At 40.6% G+C, this 22,731-nt stretch overlaps 1 protein-coding gene across 4 annotated transcripts in view; it reads left to right on the top strand.

Moving 5' to 3' along the window:
• The first annotated feature begins 1,123 nt into the window (after positions 1-1,123).
• Positions 1,124-22,731, top strand: part of FHIP2A (FHF complex subunit HOOK interacting protein 2A) — a 36,281-nt gene continuing 14,673 nt past the window's right edge. For 2 of the 4 annotated variants that reach the window (XM_077877520.1, XM_077877519.1), the window contains exons 1-10: positions 1,124-1,315; positions 7,943-8,021; positions 12,353-12,522; positions 14,380-14,484; positions 14,946-15,068; positions 19,986-20,279; positions 20,464-20,660; positions 21,697-21,811; positions 22,326-22,402; positions 22,495-22,687. In XM_077877520.1, coding sequence (XP_077733646.1) covers positions 1,271-1,315; positions 7,943-8,021; positions 12,353-12,522; positions 14,380-14,484; positions 14,946-15,068; positions 19,986-20,279; positions 20,464-20,660; positions 21,697-21,811; positions 22,326-22,402; positions 22,495-22,687 — 1,398 coding nt within the window. In that variant the 5' untranslated portion in view covers positions 1,124-1,270. The remainder of the gene's footprint in view (positions 1,316-7,942; positions 8,022-12,352; positions 12,523-14,379; positions 14,485-14,945; positions 15,069-19,985; positions 20,280-20,463; positions 20,661-21,696; positions 21,812-22,325; positions 22,403-22,494; positions 22,688-22,731) is intronic. The other 2 variants (XR_013367802.1, XM_077877518.1) reach the window with 1 other exon arrangement.

Below are 22,731 nucleotides of genomic sequence, written 5' to 3'. Positions count from 1 at the left end.
ACTGTTGCACAGTATTTTTAAGAAGCCTCCACCCGAGCACTTACATTGTAGCCCCACTTACCTGTCCTATGCATTTAGCAGAACCCCTTCAGGTTGTTTCCCTCAGTTATTTTCCATTCGATAAACAGAATAGAAAATACAACACTGGGCAGCCCGGGGGGGGGTGGGGGTGGGGGGCTCAGCGGTTAAGCGTCAGCCTTTGGCCCAGGGCGTGATCCTGGAGTCCCAGGATCGAGTCCCACGTCGGGCTCCCGGTGCATGGAGCCTGCCTCTCTCTCTCTCTCTCTCTGACTCTCATGAATACATAAATAAAATCTTAAAAAAAAAAAAAAAAAAGAAAGAAATAAAATACAGCACTGGATGCCCTGCACCTATCAAACATGTTACAAATTATGAACTGAGCCATCTTACCATTTGTCCATTCGGGACTTCTGTTTTAATACTTAATAACTATTAATAACTATTATTATTATTATTATTATTATTATTATTATTATTATTATTATTTTGCAGTTAGCAAAGCCATTTCAGCAACATTGGCTGCCTTGTTCTAATTCGTCGTATCTAAATGCACGGACCATGTTTGCCTTGGGAGCACGGAGCTGCTCCTTACCAGTCTCCCAAACCTGCCCTTGGAGGGGAAACCTCGGAGCTATGCCCTACACAGCCACGGCGAGGCTCCCCTACAAAATCGGCCTGGCAGGCCCCCTGCAGACACGGCACTGGGGGCCGGCTGAATTTTCCCGAGCTGAGGACGCCGGTGCGGGGGCGCCCGTCGGGTCCGGGTCCGGGTCCGCGCCCCCCGCGCCTGCCCCGCCCCCGCCGCGTCCGGCCGCCCCGCCGCTGGGCAGGCTCGGTCGGGGCCTCCCCGGGCCGCGGCGGCGCCCCCTGCAGGCCGCGGCGGGCAGAGCGGGCGGAAGAACCCGAGCCGGGCTGCCACCGTGTCCGAGCCCGAGCCCGAGCCGCCGCCGCCGCCGCCGCCGCAGCAGCCGCAGCAGCAGCGCCGCGGGGGCCCCGAGCCGGCGCCGATCGCCGCGTCCCCGCCGCCCGCCGCCCGCCGCCCGCCGCGCCCCAGCGCCCGCCGGAGCCGCCCGCCGCCCGCCCGCCCCGACAGCCGCCGCGCCCGGGCCCCGCCTCGGCCTCCGCTCGTGCCCCGCGCGCACCGGCCTTCACTCTGGAGCGGCCCGGGCAGCCGCAGCAGGGGCGGCGGCGGCGGATCGAGGAGCTCTCCAGGTCGTCCCGGGAGAGGCTGCTGCAGTCCCGGGACAGGATGTTCTCCAAGTTCACCTCCATCCTGCAGCACGCCGTGGAGGCGGTAAGGCGGCGGGCGGCGGGCCCACGGCAGGCCGGGGATGGCGGCGGCCTACGCTCCCGCGCCCGGGCCTGGGCGGACGGCCTCCCGCGGACGGCGAGGCTCCGGGGCGGGCCTGGCTCGCGGCAGCCCCGGGCACGACCGCGCTCCCGGGCGGGGGGGGAGGGGGGGGAGGGGTCGCCCGGCTCCCGGGTGGGGCCGCGGGGCCGTGGGCCTGCCCCGGGGAAAGGCGGCCGGCGTGGGCAGGACAAAGCGGCGGCAGCGCGGCCCGGGCCTCGGGGCCGGGGGACTTTGCAGGACGGGGCGGGGGGCGGGGGGGGCGGCGACCCCAGGGCGGGCGGCGCGGGGCCTCTGTGCAGGCCTGGGCGGCGGGACTGCGGAGCCGGAGCCCGAGCTCGGGGGTCTCGCGGCTGCGGGGAGGCTCCCCAGCCCTGGGTCAGGACCCCCCAGCCCTGGGCCGCGACCCTCCAGGCCCTGGGCCGCGACCCCCCAGCCCTGGGCCGCGCCCCCCCAGCCCTGGGTCAGGACCCCCCAGCCCTGGGCCGCGCCCCCCCAGCCCTGGGTCAGGACCCCCCAGCCCTGGGCCGCGCCCCCCCAGCCCTGGGTCAGGAGCCCTGGGCCGCGCCCCCCCAGCCCTGGGTCAGGACCCCCCAGCCCTGGGTCAGGAGCCCTGGGCCGCGCCCCCCCAGCCCTGGGTCAGGACCCCCCAGCCCTGGGCCGCGCCCCCGCAGGCCCTCCGTCTCCTTTCCTGCCCTCTCTTCCCGGACGCTGCCCTTCCAGGACCTCACACACCAGCGTAGAAGGCCGTTCAGACCCCCCAGCACACTAAACTAAAAAAAAAAAAAAAAAAAAAAATTCCCTCGTTGTTGTCTTCGTAAGATAGAGGTCTACTTTGCTGCCCTTTGGTGGTTTCTCTTTACCCAGGGAGAGTTGCCCAACTTGGAAAATGCATCCTGTGGAAGAAACCAGTACTTTCCTAATTAAAAAAAAAAAAAGTCATTCTCTATATTTAGCTTGTGCGAATATGAATAGCACCTTAAAATCCACCCAACTTAAAAACAACAACAACAACACCCCCCCGCCCCCAGCTGCCACAGAACCATTTTCATGGTCAGATAAAATAAAAGGTATTTTTAAAATTAAGTGTGAAAACAAAAACCTCAGTACAATTGTTTTAAGTGATATGTGGGAAATGCTTAGGGATCACGTTAAGCGCAGCCCAAGTTCTTGAGGAAAAAGTGTATCAAATCAAAGAGGGTTTTCATGAATGAAGAGCAGGATCACACGTGAAGGAGATGACAGTTTTAGACTTCAGGGCAACAGTTTTCCCTTCTTATACACAGTCTATGGCATCTTTATGTTAAAAGAATTGAACCAAAACTTATAAAAACAGTGGCATTTACATTTTATATTATTCTTTAGCTTAAAATACTGAGAATCATTTCATTTTAACATTGAGTACAGGTTGATATTGAGATAACTAGGAAAAAATATATTAGGTTATTTACATCCTTTACCTATCAGGTTGATATTTACAGAAAGAAGTACTGAGAAAAAGAAGGACAGCTTTCACACTCTCCCACTAAAGAGTCCTTTTTATCCTGAGACTTGTGTTTTCTGTCCTCGTTATCTTTTTATAACTGTGTATGCTAGCGTCTACCAAACTGTCCGTGGGAATTGACTCTGGCATATCCAGGTTCTCTACTTTGCTGAGATGAGAAAAAGTTAAAGAGTGGGTTTTGTTCACCTGGTCCTAGTAACTGATATGTTGCATTTGGAAAACTAATGTTTTTACTTGATTAGAGTTCATGTTTCCAGCTGTGATACCTCCCAGTTTACTTTGATAAGGAGGTTAAATCTGAAAAAATTTGGCATACTTTTTCCTTTCTCTCTTGGAAATGAACTCATACATAATGATAAATAAGCCATCCTTGCGGTATTTGAAGAATGTTTTTGCCTAGCCTAAGATTGGTTTCTAGTTTTTCAGTTCTGTTTATTTGCCTGGCATTTTCTTCTATAAACTACTTTTACCATTCAGCAGTTCATTAGTTTTTCTCTGTAGTCCTTTTAATTTGTGTGCCCGAATAGCATTTCTGATATAGTAATGCAATTAACATTATTATCTGGATTTTTCAGAGGTGGGACATTATCCTATGTGCTGGTGTTGACATCATCTTTTTCCAGTGTCGCTGTTTTTAACCATTTTGATATTATTACTTTATAGGTTTCTTTGTTCAATTAGTTCAGCCTTCAAATCTTCAAATGTTTTTTTTTTAGGGTTGGCCAGATAAACACATTCATTTAAATGTGATTCACATGTAGAGTTTTCCTTATTTAATTAACGGTTTCTCCTCACTTTCTGTTAACTAGTACTAGGAAAAAGTATATAAGATTTTCAAGATCAGTATTTGAAAGCATGTTAGTAAGCTGATAGATTACATTTTGAGTTTAGGAGAGAAATTCATACCTTGATCAAAAGCAAAAACTGTAATGTAACTCTTGCTTCCCTTTTCAGAAATGAGTCTTCCCTCAGTGAAAAAAATGATTGGCCAGTAAGTTTTGCAGCGAATGAATCCATTTTGTTAGCCTGTTGCCACATGTCATGAGTGAAATCTTGTAGTTAGTGCCTAGGTTGGACTAGATCATGTTAGCACAGTTTCTCCAAAATACAAGTAAAACACTTTAGTACAATTAAATATTGAGGGCCTAGTCTGTCCCAGGTAATATTGCCTGGTTCTTTTTAAATTTCAGCCAGTTTCACCCTTTGAGGGCAGATTTATTCCAAGAGGATAGGGGAAGAAAGTTTTATCTACTTTAATTCAATGGAAGTCATCCTTCAGAATTTGAATCTTCTTTTTGAATTATAGTTAAGAGTTGTTGATTGTTGGGACTGGCAGTGTTTTAAAAGCTATTCTGCCCTGGGAATTAAAACCTCAAATCAAACATATATATATATAGTGTTTTCTTAGGTGTATTTTTTTTTTAAGATTTTATTTATTTATTCATGAGAGAGTCAGAGACAAAGGTAGAGGGAGAAGCAGGCTCCCTGCAGGGAACCTGATGCGGGACTCGATCCCAGGACCCCGGGATCACAACCTGAGCCAAAGGCAGATGCTCAACCACTGAACCACCCAGGTGCCCAAAGTGTATTCTTTTTTGATGGGATCTCTAACTTTTAGTCCTTCAGTCATTCAGCAAATGTTTGTGAGCCTACCATGAAAGCATGGCACAGTGCAGAGGAAACACAAGGCTTACAGCCTAATTTGGGAGACAAAACAAATACACAAGTTAAAGATTAAACGGTGCACAAGAGTACAGCCTAGCCTCTAGAACCATCCAGAACAGAGTCAGTCCTGCCTCTGTCCCTCCCTTCTACACAGGACAAGTTAGTCTTTGTACATTTCAACATCCTCATTGTAAAATGGAAATATACCTATCTCATAGGATTATTGTGAAAATTAAAATGAGGTAACATATGTGAAGTGCCTAGTGCAGTGCCTGGTACATAGTAAGTGCTTCATAAATGTGAACCATTGATATTAATTTTTGGTTGATTGTTCAGCCAGTGAGTTTTGTGGGGACAAGCAGTTAGGATTAGTGGGCTTGGAGAAAGAAGGGAGACCTGTGCTGGATTTGGAAGAGGCCAGGGAGATAGGAGGCACCTGAGGGAAACTGGAAGGAAGAAGCATTTTGAAGCTGAGGGTGTGAAATGTCCATGTTACAGGTGAGAGTGAGCACATCGGGCTTCTCTGACAGATGCTGGCTCTCTGAGTTACCGCTGTAGGTCCTTCTGTGTGGTAGGCCTTTGGGAGAGACAGTCTGGGTTGCTAGTTACAAGCAGTGTTTCCCCTTGGGTGAAGCAGTTAACTGGCTTTGGATCTTAATAGGAGTTTAGGGGGGGGATCCCTGGGTGGCGCAGCGGTTTGGTGCCTGCCTTTGGCCCAGGGCGTGATCCTGGAGACCCGGGATCGAATCCCACATCAGGCTCCCAGTGCATGGAGCCTGCTTCTCCCTCTGCCTGTGTCTCTGCCTCTCTCTCTCTCTCTCTCTCTCTCTGTGACTATCATAAATAAATAAAATAAAAAAAAAAAGTTAAAAAAAAATAGGAGTTTAGGGGAAATTGGAGTTTATTGTGAGATCATTTAAGACTATATAGGAAGTGAAAACTTCGCAGCACTGTGTCTGGCACATAACTACTCAGTAAATGACAGCAACTGCCGTGTGGATGGATTATTCACTCGGTAAAAATTACTGAATGCTTACTTGTGCCATCACTGAGTTGGAAACCAGCAGAGAATTCGGTGATGAGAAAGATGACACAATCCAGTGGAGGAGACCAGCCATGACAAATGTGGGATAAGGGCTAGGAGAGAGTGAGCAGGCTGGGAGAGGGTGCAACGGTTTGTGGGAAGAACTGGATGCTCGGCAGGAAGTCTGGCAAGGCTTCCCAGAGAAAGCCATGCCCCAGGTAGGCACTCATGTCCAGTTTTGGCTGAGAGTGTGATTGCGTGAATTTTCAAAAATTCAATCTGTTTCGTAAAAGGTAAACTCAAGTGAGAATCCCCTCATGCTGATTCACACACCTCTTCCTTTTTTTATTTTTAAATAAATGTTTATTTTATGCAATGATAAAGCAAGTTATTTGCATGTTAGAATTAGTAATGAAAGACCATTTTAGTAGGAAGTTTTACATAAATAAGGAAACTTACTCATGTTTGAACAAGGTTATTACTAAACTAAGTTGTTAGCAGTTTGTCTCACTGTCTACTTAAATAGGTTTTTTATTTAAATCAAACTCCTGGGAGAGAGGTATTTACAGGTAAGCAGCACCATCCTGCTTTGATTTGGACTACAACACCAAAGGTCCGAACACAAGTCCTGTAAGACCTCTGATCTAGTGACCTAACTTGGAAATGGAGTTAAGTCCCAGAGGTAAAATAATCTGGAGCAAGGATGCTCTAATTCCTTCTATACCAAGGAGATGGCCCTCAGAAAAATTTAACAAATCACAACATTTACACTTAAGAAACGAGGTACTTTTTTTTTGAAACACCAAATTTCATTTTGGTTTATCCCAATCGTTAATACATTTTACTATATAAAGATGGTAAATAAAAAACCAGGTTCAAAAAAAAAAAAACAAGAGGATTTTGATATATATATTATATATATTTTGAAGGAGATCTTAAAATCAAGTTGCTGATTGAAACATTTTTTCACTCTAAAAGTTTGAGGAAGGTTATTTTCCCAAGGTAACACTTCCTAATTTTCTATTTTTTTTCTCCATGTCTCCCAAATAATTTCTCTGCCAGATAGTTAATTTTTCTTTTTGAAGGATAGTAATCCCAAAGGTTTTAACTCTTTTGTTAAAAATCTAAAGCTTTTTAAAAAAATTCACAGCACTGTCTTTGGAAATGAGGTGGGTACTTACAATCGCTCAACTCTGCGATTCAGAGTGGCGCCCACAGGCAAGCATAGGAACTAGCGTTAAAATGCTGTCAGTTGCTGTGAAATGTTTCACTTCTTTCCTAAGGACATTTCATCTTCTGGGTTGAAACGCTTAGGGGTCTATGACCAATGTTTATAATTTGCCCAATAGTTTTGAGATTGTTTTGATAGGATTTCAAACTTAGAGGTCTCTCCCTGAGGACACCAAGAAATCAAAATGGAATAGGAAAAAGTACAGAAGTAACATGATCCCTCAAGTCATCAGTTTAGGTGAAGTATATGGAAAAGAAAGATGACCTTGCCATGCTATAGGTTATCAGAATAGAAACCTGTTTGTTTTTAAGTAAGTTGAGTCAACTGAGAACTTTCTGGCCAAAATTTATGAGCAATAGTAGGACCAGCAGAGCATTCTCTCTTGCTCTTTCTCACTCTGTTTAAAGAAAAGACAGTGTTGTGGAAGGTGTATCCAGGTCTTTTTCTATTCATTTAACACACATTTGAAATCCTTGGCAGGTTTGCTATGAGATGGCTGAAGGCATATAATTTTGGTCTTAAAATTTTTGAAGTAAATTTGAAAGCTAAAATGTAAAACATTTTTGGCTTTGTGGAATTTAAATTGGTAGTGTCTTGTTCACATAGGTATTTTGCTAAAAATATGCACTGCCTAATCCAGGCTTAAAAAAGAAATGGTTTACATCTGTATGTCACTGGAAGTAGGAAACAGTTTTAATCAGATTACAGGGTTGACTTTGGTCTATATTTTCGTAATGGTGACGTGTAACTAATTACATAGCAACTTTTTACTGTTTTGGATTTCAAAGTACTAGGTACAAAGATCCCTGGTTATTGATAATTTCATTTTACTGATAATATAAATAGGATATTGCATTTTTTCATTTAACACTATTTTTGAAACCTTTTGTAGTTACTAGTTTGGGGAGGAAAAAACTAGTCCTTGTAGTTTAATATTGATAAACATTTTTCCTCTCAATCTTTCTTGATTTTAATTCCTTTGGTTTCTCTTTGATACCTGACGTGTAGAATGAAATTAAAGCTCATCCCTTAGGCTTATGCTGCTTTTATATTATTAATAGACAAATACAGAGTTATACTTTATGGGAAATGTATAATGCCATTTTCTTAATCGTTGTGGTCTTTTTGTGTGTGTGTGTGTTTGTGTAGCTTGCACCTTCTCTTCCTTTACAAGAAGATTTTGTTTATCACTGGAAGGCAATTACCCATTACTACATAGAGACTTCGGGTAAGAAACAAAGCTAATGTTAATTAAACAAAATTTATGAAATCCTAAAATATATTTCAAATTAATTTTCAGAGTTATATTTAAATTTATAAACAAGTTATTTGACTTTTAATTTCTCTTTTAGATTCATTTTAAAAATGTATCTGTTGAGCACCTACTATCTGTAGGAATTGTTCTAGGCACTGGGCAATAGAACAGTAAATCAAACAGACAAAATCCCTGTCCTAATAGAGCTTATATGTTGACAATGGAGGAGCGAACAATAAATGGACAAATATACATAGTGTGTCAGATGGCAAGTGGTAAGGGGGAAATGAAACATGCTAAGGGATAGAAGTGTAGACATGGGGAGAAGGAGGCAATTGGTTATTGTAGGTTAGAGAAAACCTCATTGCCCAACTAGACTTCTCAGTTGAAATCTGAAAGAGAGAGGAAACAAGCCTGGGGGCGGGGTTTCAGGAAGAGGACCTAGTGCAAAAACCCTGTGGCTGGAGCATGCAGCATGCTTGGCGTATTCTAGGAACTGCAAGGAAGCAAGATTGGCTAGAGCAGCGTGAACAAGGACAAAAGTGTGAGGAGTTGACATGAGATGGGAGCCAGGTGCAGTTACAAGGTCCTGGTAAGCTATTATAAGGGCTTTAGCTCTTATTCTAAGGTGGGAAGCCATTAGAGGGTTTTGAACAGCATGTAACATAATCTTTTTTAAAGGGACCACTTTAGCTTCTGTGAAAAAAAGATTGGAGGGATGAAGAGGTGAAGCTACAGACAATTAGGGGCTATTGCACTGGTCTGGTGGAACTGGTAAGAAGTGATTGTATTTTAGGTGTATTTTGCAGAAAGTTTTTGTGACAGATTGGATGTTGGGTATGAGAGACAGAGTCAAGGAAATTCCAAAGTTTTGGGCTTAGGCAGTTGGAAAATAGAAAGGCCACTCACCAGGACAGGGAGACTACAGGAGGAACAGGTTTATAAGAGTATTCTGGACATGTTAAATTTGAGATGCCAACTATGCGTCCAGTTGGGTTTGTTGAGTAGACAGTTGGAAATAGGAATCTGGAATTTAAGGTGGAGTTCTAAACCAGAGATATGAAATGAAGTCATCACATGTAAGTAGGATTTAAAGCCATGAGACTGGATGAGATGTTCTAGGGAGTAAAGATATATGGAAGAGAGAAGATGTTCAGAAATGGACACTTGGGCCCAGGGTCCAGGTTGGGATGATGAGAACAATAGCAAAGGAAACCACTTTTGCTAGTGGGATAGAAGACAGCCAAGAGAAAATGGTGTCCTAGAAGCTAGGATAGGAGAGAAGGATTAATTATGTCAAATGATGCTGATGTCAAGCTAATGAAGACTAGGAAAGGATCTTTGGACTTAGCCACATGGAGCTCATTAGTGGACTTGATAAGAGCCGTTTTAATGGCGAGGCAGAAAGGGAAGACTGATTGGAGTATGTTTAAGAGAAAATGGGCAGAGAACATGTATAGACAGTATGTATGGACTGCTCTCTTATGTTAATGGAAAGGGGAGTGAGAAGTGGAGCATTAGCCTGGGGGAGATGTGATATCAAGAGAGTGTTTTCAGTTTAATTGATTTATTTAATTAATCTCTACACCTAACATGGGTCTCCAACTCACAGCCCTGAGATCAGTGTCTTATGCTCTTCTGCCTAAGGCAGCCAAGTGCCCCTCAAAGAGAGGGTATTATTATTATTATTTTTTTTAAAGATGGAAGATATTGCAGTTTGTACCTTGATGGGGTGATCTAGTAGAGAGAGAAAGGTAGGCAAGAGTTAGATGCGATAATTTCTGAGCAGTACCCTTAAATAGGCTAAGGGGTGGGGTCTAGTGCACAAGTGAAGACTTACTCTTAATAGGCATGTGGACATTCCATCCGTAAAAATAAGGTGTAGAAAGTAGAGTATATGAGTATACATGAAAAAAGAGGGTGGATGTGGTACAGAGTCTTCAAGAGTTCTTTTCTGGTTGCTTCTATCTTTCCCAGTGAAAAAGAAGGGTGGAGAGTAAGGGGGATTGTGAAATAAATTAGGTCAAAGATTGACAAACTTTCTGTAAGGGGCCAGATAGTTAATATTTTAGGCTTTGTGGGTTCTTTGGCCTGTGTTACAGCTACTCAGTATTGTTGTAGTGCCAAAGTAGCCATTGACAATATGTAAAAGAATAGTGTTCCTTTGTTCCAGTACAACTTAAAACAGGTGGCAAAGCCAGATTTATCCAACAGGCCAAGGTCTGGCACCTCCTGAAATAGAGTATTCAGGCAGTCTGATTGGGGAAGCTGATGGGGTCCTAGGTTATAATTCCTTAAAAGAAAAAAATCCTTTATGTTTGTATAATACATAAAAACTAGACGCAAAATGTATGTATACCTTTCCATGTAAAATATAATATCTACCTTAATATAGGTATTTAAACAGCAGATCTATAGGAAAGTTTTTTGAGAGGAACTGCCTTTTCAAATGACTCTTCTTAGCCCTTGTGAATTTTTCACTCCTCCATAGCTTTAAGGAAACATTTCAAAGAAAAGGCTTTAAGTTCTTGCTTTAAATGAGTTTTTTTGCAGTTTAGGAGAAACAAGTATGTTATAATAAAAGATGGTACAAATGTGTGTGTGAGAGAGACACAGAGAACAAAGCAGGGAGAAACAGAAGGCAGAGTCCATAGCCTGGGTTTTGAAGGATGAGTAGGAGTGCAAGATCGAGAAGGAGGACAAAGGGATTTAAGGTATGGCATATGAGAGGCACAGAGACTTACATACAGCTCAGGAGTGAAGGGGAAGCTAGGATTTTAATCCTGTCAAATCACATTTAAAATTCATTTGTCTCTCAATTTACAAAGCCTTTCTGGTCATTTTTCTCCTCTAATAACTGTAATCAAACCATGCTTGAACATGGATTCTTTCCTGGGATGTTTATATGAAGTCTGTAATTAAATGGGAGAAAACATTAAACAAAATAAATTTAAAGCAAACTTGCAGATTATCTTCTATTAGTGGCTGGCTATTCATTTTAGAAGAATATGAAATGAAACATCCCAAGTTAACACTTCTTCTTAGTATGTGTCAAGGCACCAAGCTTCACACCCATAGTTTCATTGTAGTCGTACTATAACACTTACTGGTATAGATTAGCCCCATTTTACAGGAGTTGGTGACTGAGGCTTAAGTAGTTCACCAAGGTCATCCAGCTACAAGTGACAGAACCAAAATTTGAATGCAAATTGTCTAACTCCCAGCTCCATGTTCTTAGTACCTGCCACATACTCTATCAGATTTGGTACATGTATCGTCCTTGGAAACAAGGGTGACCATTGTCTTTCCATTGTTTTCCCTATAGGCTTAGAGTTATGATTCACACTGTGTGTGTGTGTGTGCTCGTGGGTGTGTGCACACATACATACACATGCACACAGGCAAAGCAACATAATCAAACTAGGATTGTGTTGCACCTACTATGGAAGTACTAAGTAAAAGACAACAGAGACATGAGTAAGAACTTGGCATTTCCAAGTATATTTTGTATTTAAACATTCTGTAAAACTTCACATATTGTTAAGAGCAATTCAGCCCTCATACAATATGGATAAGTTGATTAAACCATGTGATTTTTCAAGTTCAACTATGAACTTGAAAAAGTATCTATGAATTTGTATCTTTAAAAAAATCGATAGTACATAATAAGAATTCTCCTGAGAAGAAGTTTTGGCTTTGGGAATAGCTGCCTGTTAATGAGAGATGTCAGAAGTTTTTCTTTGGGCTCCTCATGTTTTCACAGATGGAGATGAATTAGGAGCTCTAAGAGGTCTGACTTCCAGTGTTACATTGTGATTCAGGAGCATTCAGAAACAGAACCTGCCCTCTCTATATATCTTATCTAATTCAGCTTAATGTTTAAGGTGAACCTGTTTCTATATAAAGAGACTTAAAATTCAGATCTAAAAGTTCAGATCTTCTGAACTGGCTATTTGAAAAAAAAATTTTAATTGTAAGTACATACAAAACTTTGATGTTACGTGTATTTTTCTTGATCATGTTGCTATTTCCATATAAGTGGCTCTTATTTTGGTTATGCATGGACAAAGTTAATAGAATATATTTCAGAATATTGATTCCATTTTTGAGTAAGGACATAGCAAAAGAACCACCTAAATCCTGGCAAAGATAATTATTCCATGAACATAAACTTCACTTGAGTGTGTAGTTGAGGTTTTTCTCAGTTTGAATTGGAACAGGGAAATATCAAGAGTACTTTAGGTACAAAATAGGCAGTTTTAAAAGGTTTGAATGTTTGATGTATTTTTTTTTTTTTTATTTAGATGATAAAGCCCCAGTGACAGATACAAATATTCCCTCTCATCTGGACCAGATGTTGGGTATTTTGCTGCAAGAAGAACGTGAGCGAGAATTCGGAGTGACAGGGCCATGTATGGAATATTTACTTCATCACAAGATCTTGGAAACATTATATACCTTAGGAAAAGCTGACGTAAGTTCCTAATCCCCCATTATGTTCTTGGGCATGTAATACATGCATTAATGTCTTAGAGATAAACAAGCTGCCATGTACTAAATTTAATCTTAGAGGTATGTATTAAGCATGGTGGGATTCAAGTGAGGATTGTGTAAAACAGAAAATGTGCAGCCTGCATGGATGTGATTTTTCCAGAGAGCTAGCAAAGCCCCCAAAGGCTCTAAACAACAATTGGTACTTAGGCTGCTTCGAATCACCGTATAAACATTTATGAAAATACACTCAGGTACATGTACTTACAATCAAAGGATGTGAGAAGGAACCCAGTGAAAATTGGGTTAGGAAAATAGGAATTATTTTTCATAATCCTAAAAGAGAATGTCACTGGTTATTCTGACATTATCTCTACTGAGTGCAGCCATGTTAAGTTTTGAGGCCTCGTGAATCTTGGGAACTCTTTGCAAAACTGATATTTATGATATGAATAATATGCCACAGGAAACTTTCAGATTACTTATAAGGGCGAGTTTCAAAGCCTGTGGGAGTGCAAGGGAAGGGGAAGAACTTTGGGGTGCCTGGCTTTGTCACTAATATACTATGATCTAAAAAGTCCCTTTGCTTAATCTGCTTTCTCTTTGGATCAAATAGGTGATCACCAAGGGCCTCCTCCAAGTCTCAAAATCTGAGCTTCTGTTCTGTGAATTCCTATAATTTACATGAAAATCAAACTGGAAAAAAAATCAACATATTTAAACACCAGATAGAGTTATGAATAGTGGTATTATGGACAGTTTCCTCTTAACTAAGTCTTTAATACTTCCAATTCATTTTTTTTTCTTCCAATTCATTTTAAGTTAAATTGATGCAATTTATATTTTTGAGGCAGGACATCCACTCCCCTGCCCTGTGAAGAGAGGGACAGTACAACACTAAGTTGAATTGATTAATTGCTCTTTGAGTGAAAGTTAATAATTGTACCACTAGCAAATTAATTTTGATACTGGTGATTGTTTAATATTATTGTTTTATCTGAATAATGTAGAGGATCTGCTATCTAAAAAAATATTACTGTACATGAGATTATCGTTTATACCATTTCCAGATAGCATGGCTATGATGATGCTGTGGAAATGCTCATTTTGTGACTGTATTTTAATTGCAGGGCAGTATAAGCAGCTTAGTCATAGAACAGATAGCCTTGTTAGTTTGCGCTCTGTTAACCCACTGTATAAGTAATCATCAGGTTTACCTAGTTTTCAGTAAAGATTTAAAGCAGCTGGCATGTTACAAAAACTTCTTTATTAAATATTCATTGTTTATAGTAATCATAATGTAAATAATTTTGCAACTAATGCAAAACAGCATTGTTAGAATAAATCTCAGCATTTTATACCAGAGGATTCCCTTTACTTACATGTACATGCTAGAAGGTTTTGTTTACTCCTCCATCTCTGTAATGGAAAGTTATCGATTACCTGTTGTTAGTGGAGGTAACAAGACTCTGCCTCTGTTTTAGCCCATGGAGTTAACCATAATAGTTTCATGTTATCCTAGCATTTAGAATACAAACAGCTTGATGTTGCTGGAACCAAACTCTGATTTCGGCAGTGTGTTATTACCATGCTGTCTGTCATTACATCAGCCTGTGGCTCCATAAGCGGTATTATAATCCCAGATATAATTTTATTTCTAGAATACCAGTCATTAATATTTGATTGTGAATTTTATTCTGAAAGACTGATTAATTGGCTGATGGCCTTGACATTTGAGGTTCAGCAAATTCATTCACGTTCCTGTTCTTTAAGCTTTTGAGTAAGTGTGTTTGTATCATCTGTTCTCTTCTTGTTTGCTTTTCCTTTTTTATGTGCCCAGTGTCCTCCAGGAATGAAACAGCAGGTTTTGGTGTTCTACACTAAACTCCTGGGAAGAATCCAACAGCCGCTGCTTCCACACATTAATGTCCACAGGCCAGTGCAGGTATTTTTGTTCCCCTTACAAAAAAATTATTTAGTTTGATTTCTTTTAGTATAAATAATTTAATGTGATCTTTCTAAGAGTTAAAATAAAGGAAATTATTCTAAAAATAACATGTAAATTAGCAAATACTTGAGTTTTTTGTATGCATGACTTTGTATTTTATACTCTATATATCTTTCTCTTAAAACTTGAAACATTAGTTTTTCCTTTAATTTATCTCTATGATATCTCAAGGAGTTTATTGTGTACTTAATAATTTTTTAGGGTAATGTATTGAAAAACTTGTTACTAGTAAGTCTCTCTTGTTATGGATGATTGTAAATAGTGCTCTGTCTGAAAAATGCAAGGTATGGTATATTTGCATTATTTGAAAAGAGTATTCATAAGGCAAGCAGATGGCTACTACAATATGTGTAAAAAGTAACATAAGCTTGAAAAACATTTTTAAAATTTTTTAACAGAAATTAATTCGACTCTGTGGTGAAGTCCTTGCAACACCAACAGAAAACGAAGAAATCCAGTTTCTCTGTATCGTGTGTGCAAAGCTGAAACAAAATCCCTACTTGGTTAATTTTTTTCTGGAGGTATGATACTCTTCTTGTCAACCTTCAAAGCGTGCTTGTATTAAAATTATTTTAAGAATTGAATTCTATAAAAAATATTAGAAGGAATTACATTTTATGGGTGTCATAGGGCTTGTTTTACTTCCTAGAATTATTTTTCATTGGCAATCCCTGTTTTAACTTGAAGTCTTCTGAGGAGGACAGTTTTCAGAGAAAGTAGTTGAGCTGGATACACAGGGCAGTACACAGCCTGGACAAATACAGAGTCGAGGTTTAGCAGGGGTGCAATGTGAAAGGGAAAATCAAGGAGGGCAAAGTCACAGGAGCTTATGAGCTATCATGTTTTCAGCCAGGTTTGCTCTAGTGTGGAGCGTGGATAATCTGGCCTAGGATAGGTGGGGGTGGTGTGTGCGGATTTGGCTGGATGTGCAAAATCACGAGTTACCTCTCCATAGCAGTTGCGATCGCTCTAGTATCCTGTACTGTCTTGTCTTAGCCATAGTCACTGGATCATACTTTACGTGTTACACCAATCGATATTTTGAGTTTTACTCCTAGTTTTAAATCGAAAATACTTTGTGTACTTTCTTCTATCATTCACTTTTTTTCCTCAGTGAAGTCATTTAGAAATATAGTAGAAAAATGAATTTTGTTTTTTTGGTTCTTTTTTACATCTTTTTGTCGTCTTTCTTTTTTCCCCTAGGTTAGGTGTAAGTGATGTACACTGCAGTTTGCTCTTTCTGGAGTATGGTTCTCTGAGTTTAACAAACCCACAGTTGTGGAGCTACCACCACCATCAAGTGACACAGCAGTTCCGCCCCCCTCCTGCAGTCCCCTTCTCGCTCCCTGCCCGTCCCCAGTAATCACTGATATGCTCCTGTCACAGGTTTCCTCTTTTACAGAAAGTCACAAAATGTCACCAGCCTTTGAGATTTAACGAGTTTGGTCCTTGATACTGTTGAGTAGTGTCCCATTGCATGAACATGTCACAGTTGTTTATTCGTCCATCCGTTGAGGGAGTTGTGGTTGTTTCCAGTTTGAGGCAATTATGAATTGCCTCACATTCACACCCAGTTTTTTTGTGTGGTCTTAGATTTCCACTTCACTTGGGTAAATGCCTAAGGGCAGAGTTGCTGAATCCTGTGGCAAGTGTATAGTTTTTTTCATAAGAACCTGCCATACTGTTTTACCCCAATGGGTTTATCATTTTGCATCCTACCAACAACATAGGAGAATTCCCATTGTTCCACATCCTTGTCAGAGTGAGTGTTGTCAGGGTTTTGTTTTGCTTTGTTTTTAAAAATTTTAGCCGTTGTAGTAGATGGGTTTGTTTTCTGATTCACTTTATTAAATAAGTCACCCAAGATCCTCTTCTGCATGCTTACTGAAGATGAGTAGGCAGCCAAGCTGCACAGTGGCATGCTCGTAAGTTTCTAGGTAGTGATACGAATTTTGAATGCCAGTTTTTCATGATGTACCTCATATTTTGAAGGTATACTTCAAATTAGCTGGAATAAACTTATGATTTCAGATTTTAAGGGTTTATTAATTAGGGTGGTATTAATCCTCTTGGTTTTTGATATAAGTATATCAAATATCTCAATCTAGCTAAGTCTGGGATTTTTCTTCTCAAAGGTCACTTACTAAAGCTTTTTTTAGCTGATCTTAGTTATTTTCAGTGAGTGGATTTTTGCCCAAGCTTATGCTTTAAGGACTTTTTCTCAGAATCTCTAAAACCTGTTCCTAAGTACACAGCCATAGATCAGAAGCAGAGAACATGTGTGAGCGTATGTGTGCTGATGGTGAGATGTACTTTGTTTACCTGTCTTCGGAGAAGCATTTATGTTCAGACCTTGCTTACAGAGAACACTCTTCAGAATCAGTGGCATGTCTGCTATAATACACCCGTTTTAAAGCATGTACTTCTCTACAGCCTGAGGTGATAGGCATCTCTGTTTTCTCAAGACTATTCATAAGCTTTTGATGTGTTTATTTCAGTCTGCCTGGCATTAGAGTTATTGAAATGTGTTTTATTTTTCCTGCTGCTCAGTAAGCTCCTTGAGGACAAGGACTTGTCTCATTCATCTTTGGGTTCCCACAGCTTCTCTAGTGTCCAGTATAATGTATAATAACTGCCTAATTAATACTTAATGAATGAATCTTTAGAGAAATGCAGCTATTTTACTGATAACTATAGAGAGTAACAAAAGTACTTCGTAGTCCTCAGGCATGTATCCCCTGAAATCTAATCTCTCTTTTCATGTGTATCAGCTACTATGTGCATCTGCTATGGTTTAAGTGCCCAAGGTAAATGAGTTAGGAACAGTTTTTGCCCTAAAGGAATTTATAGTCTGGTGACAAGGCTATATAACCTGAGGTAGAGTAAGGTGAGTATCATAAGAAGGGTACAAAGTAAATGTGAATGTGCCTTAAGTCTTCCTAGGATGAAGGGATTACATCTGCTCTAGGTTGTTGGGAAAGACGTCATGGAAGAGGTTATCTTTGATATGAACCCTGACAGGTGTTCAGATAACAATGGGTGAACATAAGTAAGGGAATGAAGATATAGAAGTTTGTGGTGTGTTCATGAAACAGTGTAATTAGGATATGTGATAAGAAAAGGGCCTGGAGAGATTGACTAGGAAGGGTCAAAGGCTTTGAATGACAGCATGAGGAATTTGAACATACTTGAAGTCACTGGGGAGTCATTGAAGATTTTTGAGAAGGGTTGTTATTACATGATGGTGTGTATGCCTTCAGTTAAACTGGTGGCGGCATCTTGTCCCGTGGATTCCTTTGAGAGTAAAAAGAAGAGCAGAAGAAACCAGCTTGGAGGCTGAGGTAGTAACCCCAACAAGGACTATAAGTTGGAAGCACTGGGATGGAATGAAGTGAATATGTTCAAGAGACGTCAGAGGTAGATTCTGTATGGGCTTGTGCAGGAAGCAAGAGAAAAGATGATGAGTGCTTGAATTTTTGAACTAGTAAGGCTGTTGCAAACAGAAAGAAGGGAGCTTCAAGGGAGCTTATTTTGAGGGGCATAGGGTAATTATGGTTCTGGATGTTTTGAGTCCTCCTGGTATCCTAGTAGAGATAATTGGCAGGTATTTGGTCTTGCAAATCTGTGATTTAGGAAAGAAGTCTGGGTTCAAGAGATTTGGAGGTTATGTGTATAAATGTGCGGGGGCTATCATTAAATCCCTGATAGGAGTAGAAAGGGAACAGTTTCAGTTAAGAATCAAAGTGTGGGGGATCCCTGGGTGTCTCAGCGGTTTAGCACCTGCCTTTGGCCCAGGACGCAATCCTGGAGTCCCAGGATCGAGTCCCGCATCGGGCTCCCGGCATGGAGCCTGCTTCTCGTTCTACCTACCTGTGTCTCTGCCTCTCTCTCTCTATGTCTATCATGAATAAATAAATAAAATCTAAAAAAAAAAAAAAAAAAAAAAGATTCAAAGTGTGAGAGAAGATAGCACTTCCTCATCACCTAGAGAGCATTTTTAAAAATGCAGATTCCATCACGGTGTTGTATACCTGAAATCAATATAACGTTGTCAAGAATACTTCAGTAATATAAGTAATAAATTAAAATGCAGATTCCTTGGCTTCACCTCCAGATATTCTCATTCAGCAGGTCTGGGTGGGACCCAGGAATCTGCTTTTTCTCAAGCTCTACAGAAGACCATGACACCAACAGTCTTGAGTCACACTTTGAGAAATACTCATCTAACGAGTGCTATTCTAAGATTATTCTTCCCTTTGCTCTTCTTATCTGAGATACCATTTCCAACAATCTTACTAGTATTTTAGATGGAATCAAGTGTTTTGTATTCATAAGGACTGTGATATGCAACTGATTTTGTAGGAAATTGGAGAGTTGTATGGAGGATTCATGGAGTTCTACAAAGTTGTTTTAACGTGCTGTGGGCTCAGTTTCTCAAGAAGATTGGTCTAACTGTAATAAAATGATTTATAATAAGTATACTATAACTTTGGAAATAGAACTTTGAATTCAGTCAGCATTGAATTCACCTCTGTGATGGGTGAAACACGGTGAGATGGCCCCTTAGGAGAAGCTGGTTCATGATGACTTCTAACCTGTGTGCATGATTTGATTTTTGCTCTTAGGTTCAAATGGAAAGCAAAACACTTTTTCCCTAAAACTAATGATTTGCTTTGGTTAAGATTCCTTTTTTTTTTTTTTTTTTTTAAGATTTTATTTATTTGAGAGAGGGGAGTACATACGAGTAGGAGGAGGGAGAGGGAGAAGGTGACTCCCTGCTGAGCAGGGAGCCCGACATGGGGCTCGATCCCAGGACCCCACTAACATGACCTGAGCCAAAGGTAGACGCTTAACCAACTGAGCTACCCAGGCACCCTTTCTCCTCATATTTATGTATGTGTTGGGGAAGTGGGGCCAACATTTCAAGTAAATCTTTCTTTTCTCATCAAGAACACTTAAGAAAAAGGTCCTGAGAGTAATGAGGTTTTTTTTTTTTTTTTTTAGTAAAGCAGAGGTACAAGGGGAAAACAGAAAAATCATCTAAGGAAATTCATCTTAGAAGAATCAACATCGAGGCTATATATTTTCTATAGAGCCTTGTGATGAGAAAACAATTAATTCCAATTGAATTCCTGATTCTTTTTTTTCTTCACTAACATCAGTTGTTTTTAGCAGTAATCACGTAGTTATCACTAGTGTTGTTCATCGCTTATGGTCATGGTAAACCATTTTGTACTTAGCAGAAAGAGTGTTATAAATTCCTGAGCAATTTTAAAATATCTAAAGCACAGCTTGTTGAAGTCTGAGTATTTTCATTTGTTGTAACACTTTCATCTATTGCTACATTGAATGTGAATTATAGAAAAACAGATAAAAATATGATTTCTGTTTTATAAGTCTTCTAGTGTGAATCTTGCAGAACATGTATTCTTTTTCAGAATAAATTGAAATCATTGGCTTCCAAAGGCACACCAGATGTAATTTCAGAAGACTCATTGAAAGGTCAAGATTGCTTGTCAACAGACACAGGACAGTCCTGTCAGCCAGAGGAACTGTCTGGTGCCATGGGGCTGGAGCACACAGAGTTGGAAGACGAGCCTCCTCAGCAGATAGATGACCTGTCCACCAGCTTAGATAATCTTGCTGTCACCTCACTGCCAGAGGCCACAGTTGTTCGTCCAAACCAGGATTACAACTTAGTGAATTCCTTGTTAAATCTCACTAGAAGTCCTGTGAGTCTTCCTTACTCTTACCCCCTAACCTGATCACAGTTACGTATATTTGAAATAGGAAAAAAAAAAAGTCTATTCTTATTTTTGTGTAAAACATTAGATCTTTTTCAGTTGAATTTTTTCCCAAACAACTTGACACGCAGCTAATTCAAGAATTGAAGGGGTGTGTGTTTTCTCCCCTCAGGATGGCCGAATAGCTGTGAAGGCCTGTGAAGGCTTGATGTTGTTAGTAAGCTTGCCGGAGCCTGCAGCTGCCAAATGCCTCACGCAGAGCACTTGTTTGTGCGAACTGCTGACAGACAGACTCGCTTCCCTGTACAAGGCCCTACCTCAGTCGGTGGACCCGTTAGATATCGAAACAGTGGAAGCAATTAACTGGGGGTAAGAACTATCACTTGTGTTTTCCTGTAGGAGCGGTTTCTTACACCTATACTTTTAAATTCACTTCTATTTTGCAGTGATATAAACCTTCTGTCGTGGAAAATGTGACATTGCTTGTGATCATTAAATGGGATTATTTTCTGAGGCTTGTTTTAAATTTGTTACTAGTCAGGAATGAATTGGTATGGGAACAATCCAGCTGTTACAGAGTTAAGCTATTTTTCCATTATAGTGGTCGGATAAGACCTAATTACATGAAAACCAATAACTTTTATTTATTCATTTATTTATTTTGATTCCTGAAAGAAGGAACATCCTTTTAGAAACATCCTGCAGCCTCTCGGGCAGTTTCATGTTTTGTGGCTTGTGTTTATGGACTCTCCTCTCCTACCTTATGCTTCCACCCTCCCGATCCACCTTTTGGGGCTTCCCATAATTCTCATAGGAAAATATTATTATTGCAGAGCATTTATGAGTTTATAAGCAGCATGAGGAAAAGTACCCCAAATCCCATCATTTTAGTATAATAACCTGTCATAATTTTTCTGTGTATTTTACTTGTCTCTTTCCACCTGATACTCTGCAGCATCTGTGGGGCAGACCCATAGATTCCCTTTACTACTGTATCGTGTTTTATGGTGGGAGGAGAAGCAGCCCACTTGTTTTCCTTTTGCACGCCTCCTAGCACCTGAGAACCTCCAACATTTCATTCCCACGACTTGGTCAAATTTATGGGGGAGCACAAGGAACTGCCATGTGGTTTTCCCTCTGCAGATGGCATTCTGCATTAGTCTCTCTCTTCCCCCTTAATGAGTGAAAGTTATTTACAACTTTCATTTAAGAGGTTTTCTCTTATCCATGGCTTTCTTTTATATGACCTGCTTCTAATAGTCATCCAGCATGGCCTGTGTACATGTGTGTACATGTGTCTAACTGCATTAAGTTCATTCACGGGCATTCATTGTTCCATATGCACTGAATTGAATTAATTCTCTGGGATAACTTCGGACTAAGTATTTCTTCCCACACCTTACAGCTTGGACTCATATAGTCATAAAGAAGATGCTTCAGCATTTCCAGGAAAACGAGCCTTAATTTCATTTCTTTCCTGGTTTGATTATTGTGATCAACTCATAAAGGAAGCACAAAAGGTTTGTTTTTTTTGTTTCTGTTACTTATTGATAATTTTAAAATATAAATGTCTATTAAGTAAAACTTCCTCAGTTTATATCCCCAAATAGATCTTAATTGTTTTAGGATGATAGTTAGTACAGTAAACACAACTAAATAAAATTTAAAAATGTGTGTGTGTGTGGGTAGGTGTGTATGTGTATGTTACAACTCTGTAATAAACCCCAGTTCAAGTTCTGCCCTATATTTCTTTAAGTATTAAAATCGAAAGCTCCTTGAGGTGACATTGGCCTCCCTCCATTTACTATAAGGCGATTGGGATAATATTTTTGTCCTTTTCATCTTGTTCTTGGAAATTTAGATAAAATATAAATGACCCCGTAGCTAACATCTAGTCCAGGCTTATATGCCATCAGCAAGATGGTCAACAGGCAAATTTGTGTTTCCCCATTAATTCAGATGGACAGCAGTGCTACAGGTTAATCTCTCTTTTCCATTAAAGAGAAAGATAATGCTGCTCCTTGTGCATTCTAGACTGCTGCTGTGGCTCTTGCCAGAGCCGTTCATGAAAGATTCTTTATTGGAGTTATGGAACCTCAGTTGATGCAAACGTGAGTGGCCTTTTTCCTTAAAAAACAAAAAAACCCAAATAGCTACTCAGTGTTATTTTCCCCACTAATAATTACCTGTTTGTTATGCCCAGTTCTGAGATGGGTATTCTGACATCAACCGCTCTGCTCCATCGCATTGTTCGGCAAGTAACCTCTGACGTTTTGCTGCAAGAAATGGTGTTTTTTATCCTTGGAGAACAGAGGGAACCGGAAACTCTGGCAGATATTAGTAGACACCCTTTAAGACACAGGTTAATAGAGCATTGTGATCACATATCTGATGAGGTAAGCTATGTAAGATTTAGAGTTGGTCTTAGATTCTTGGAAAT

The sequence above is a fragment of the Canis aureus genome, chromosome 29 (assembly GCF_053574225.1).
Source record: "Canis aureus isolate CA01 chromosome 29, VMU_Caureus_v.1.0, whole genome shotgun sequence".
NCBI classification, from domain to species: domain Eukaryota; kingdom Metazoa; phylum Chordata; class Mammalia; order Carnivora; family Canidae; genus Canis; species Canis aureus.
This window is presented reverse-complemented; position numbering and strand designations above follow the sequence as displayed.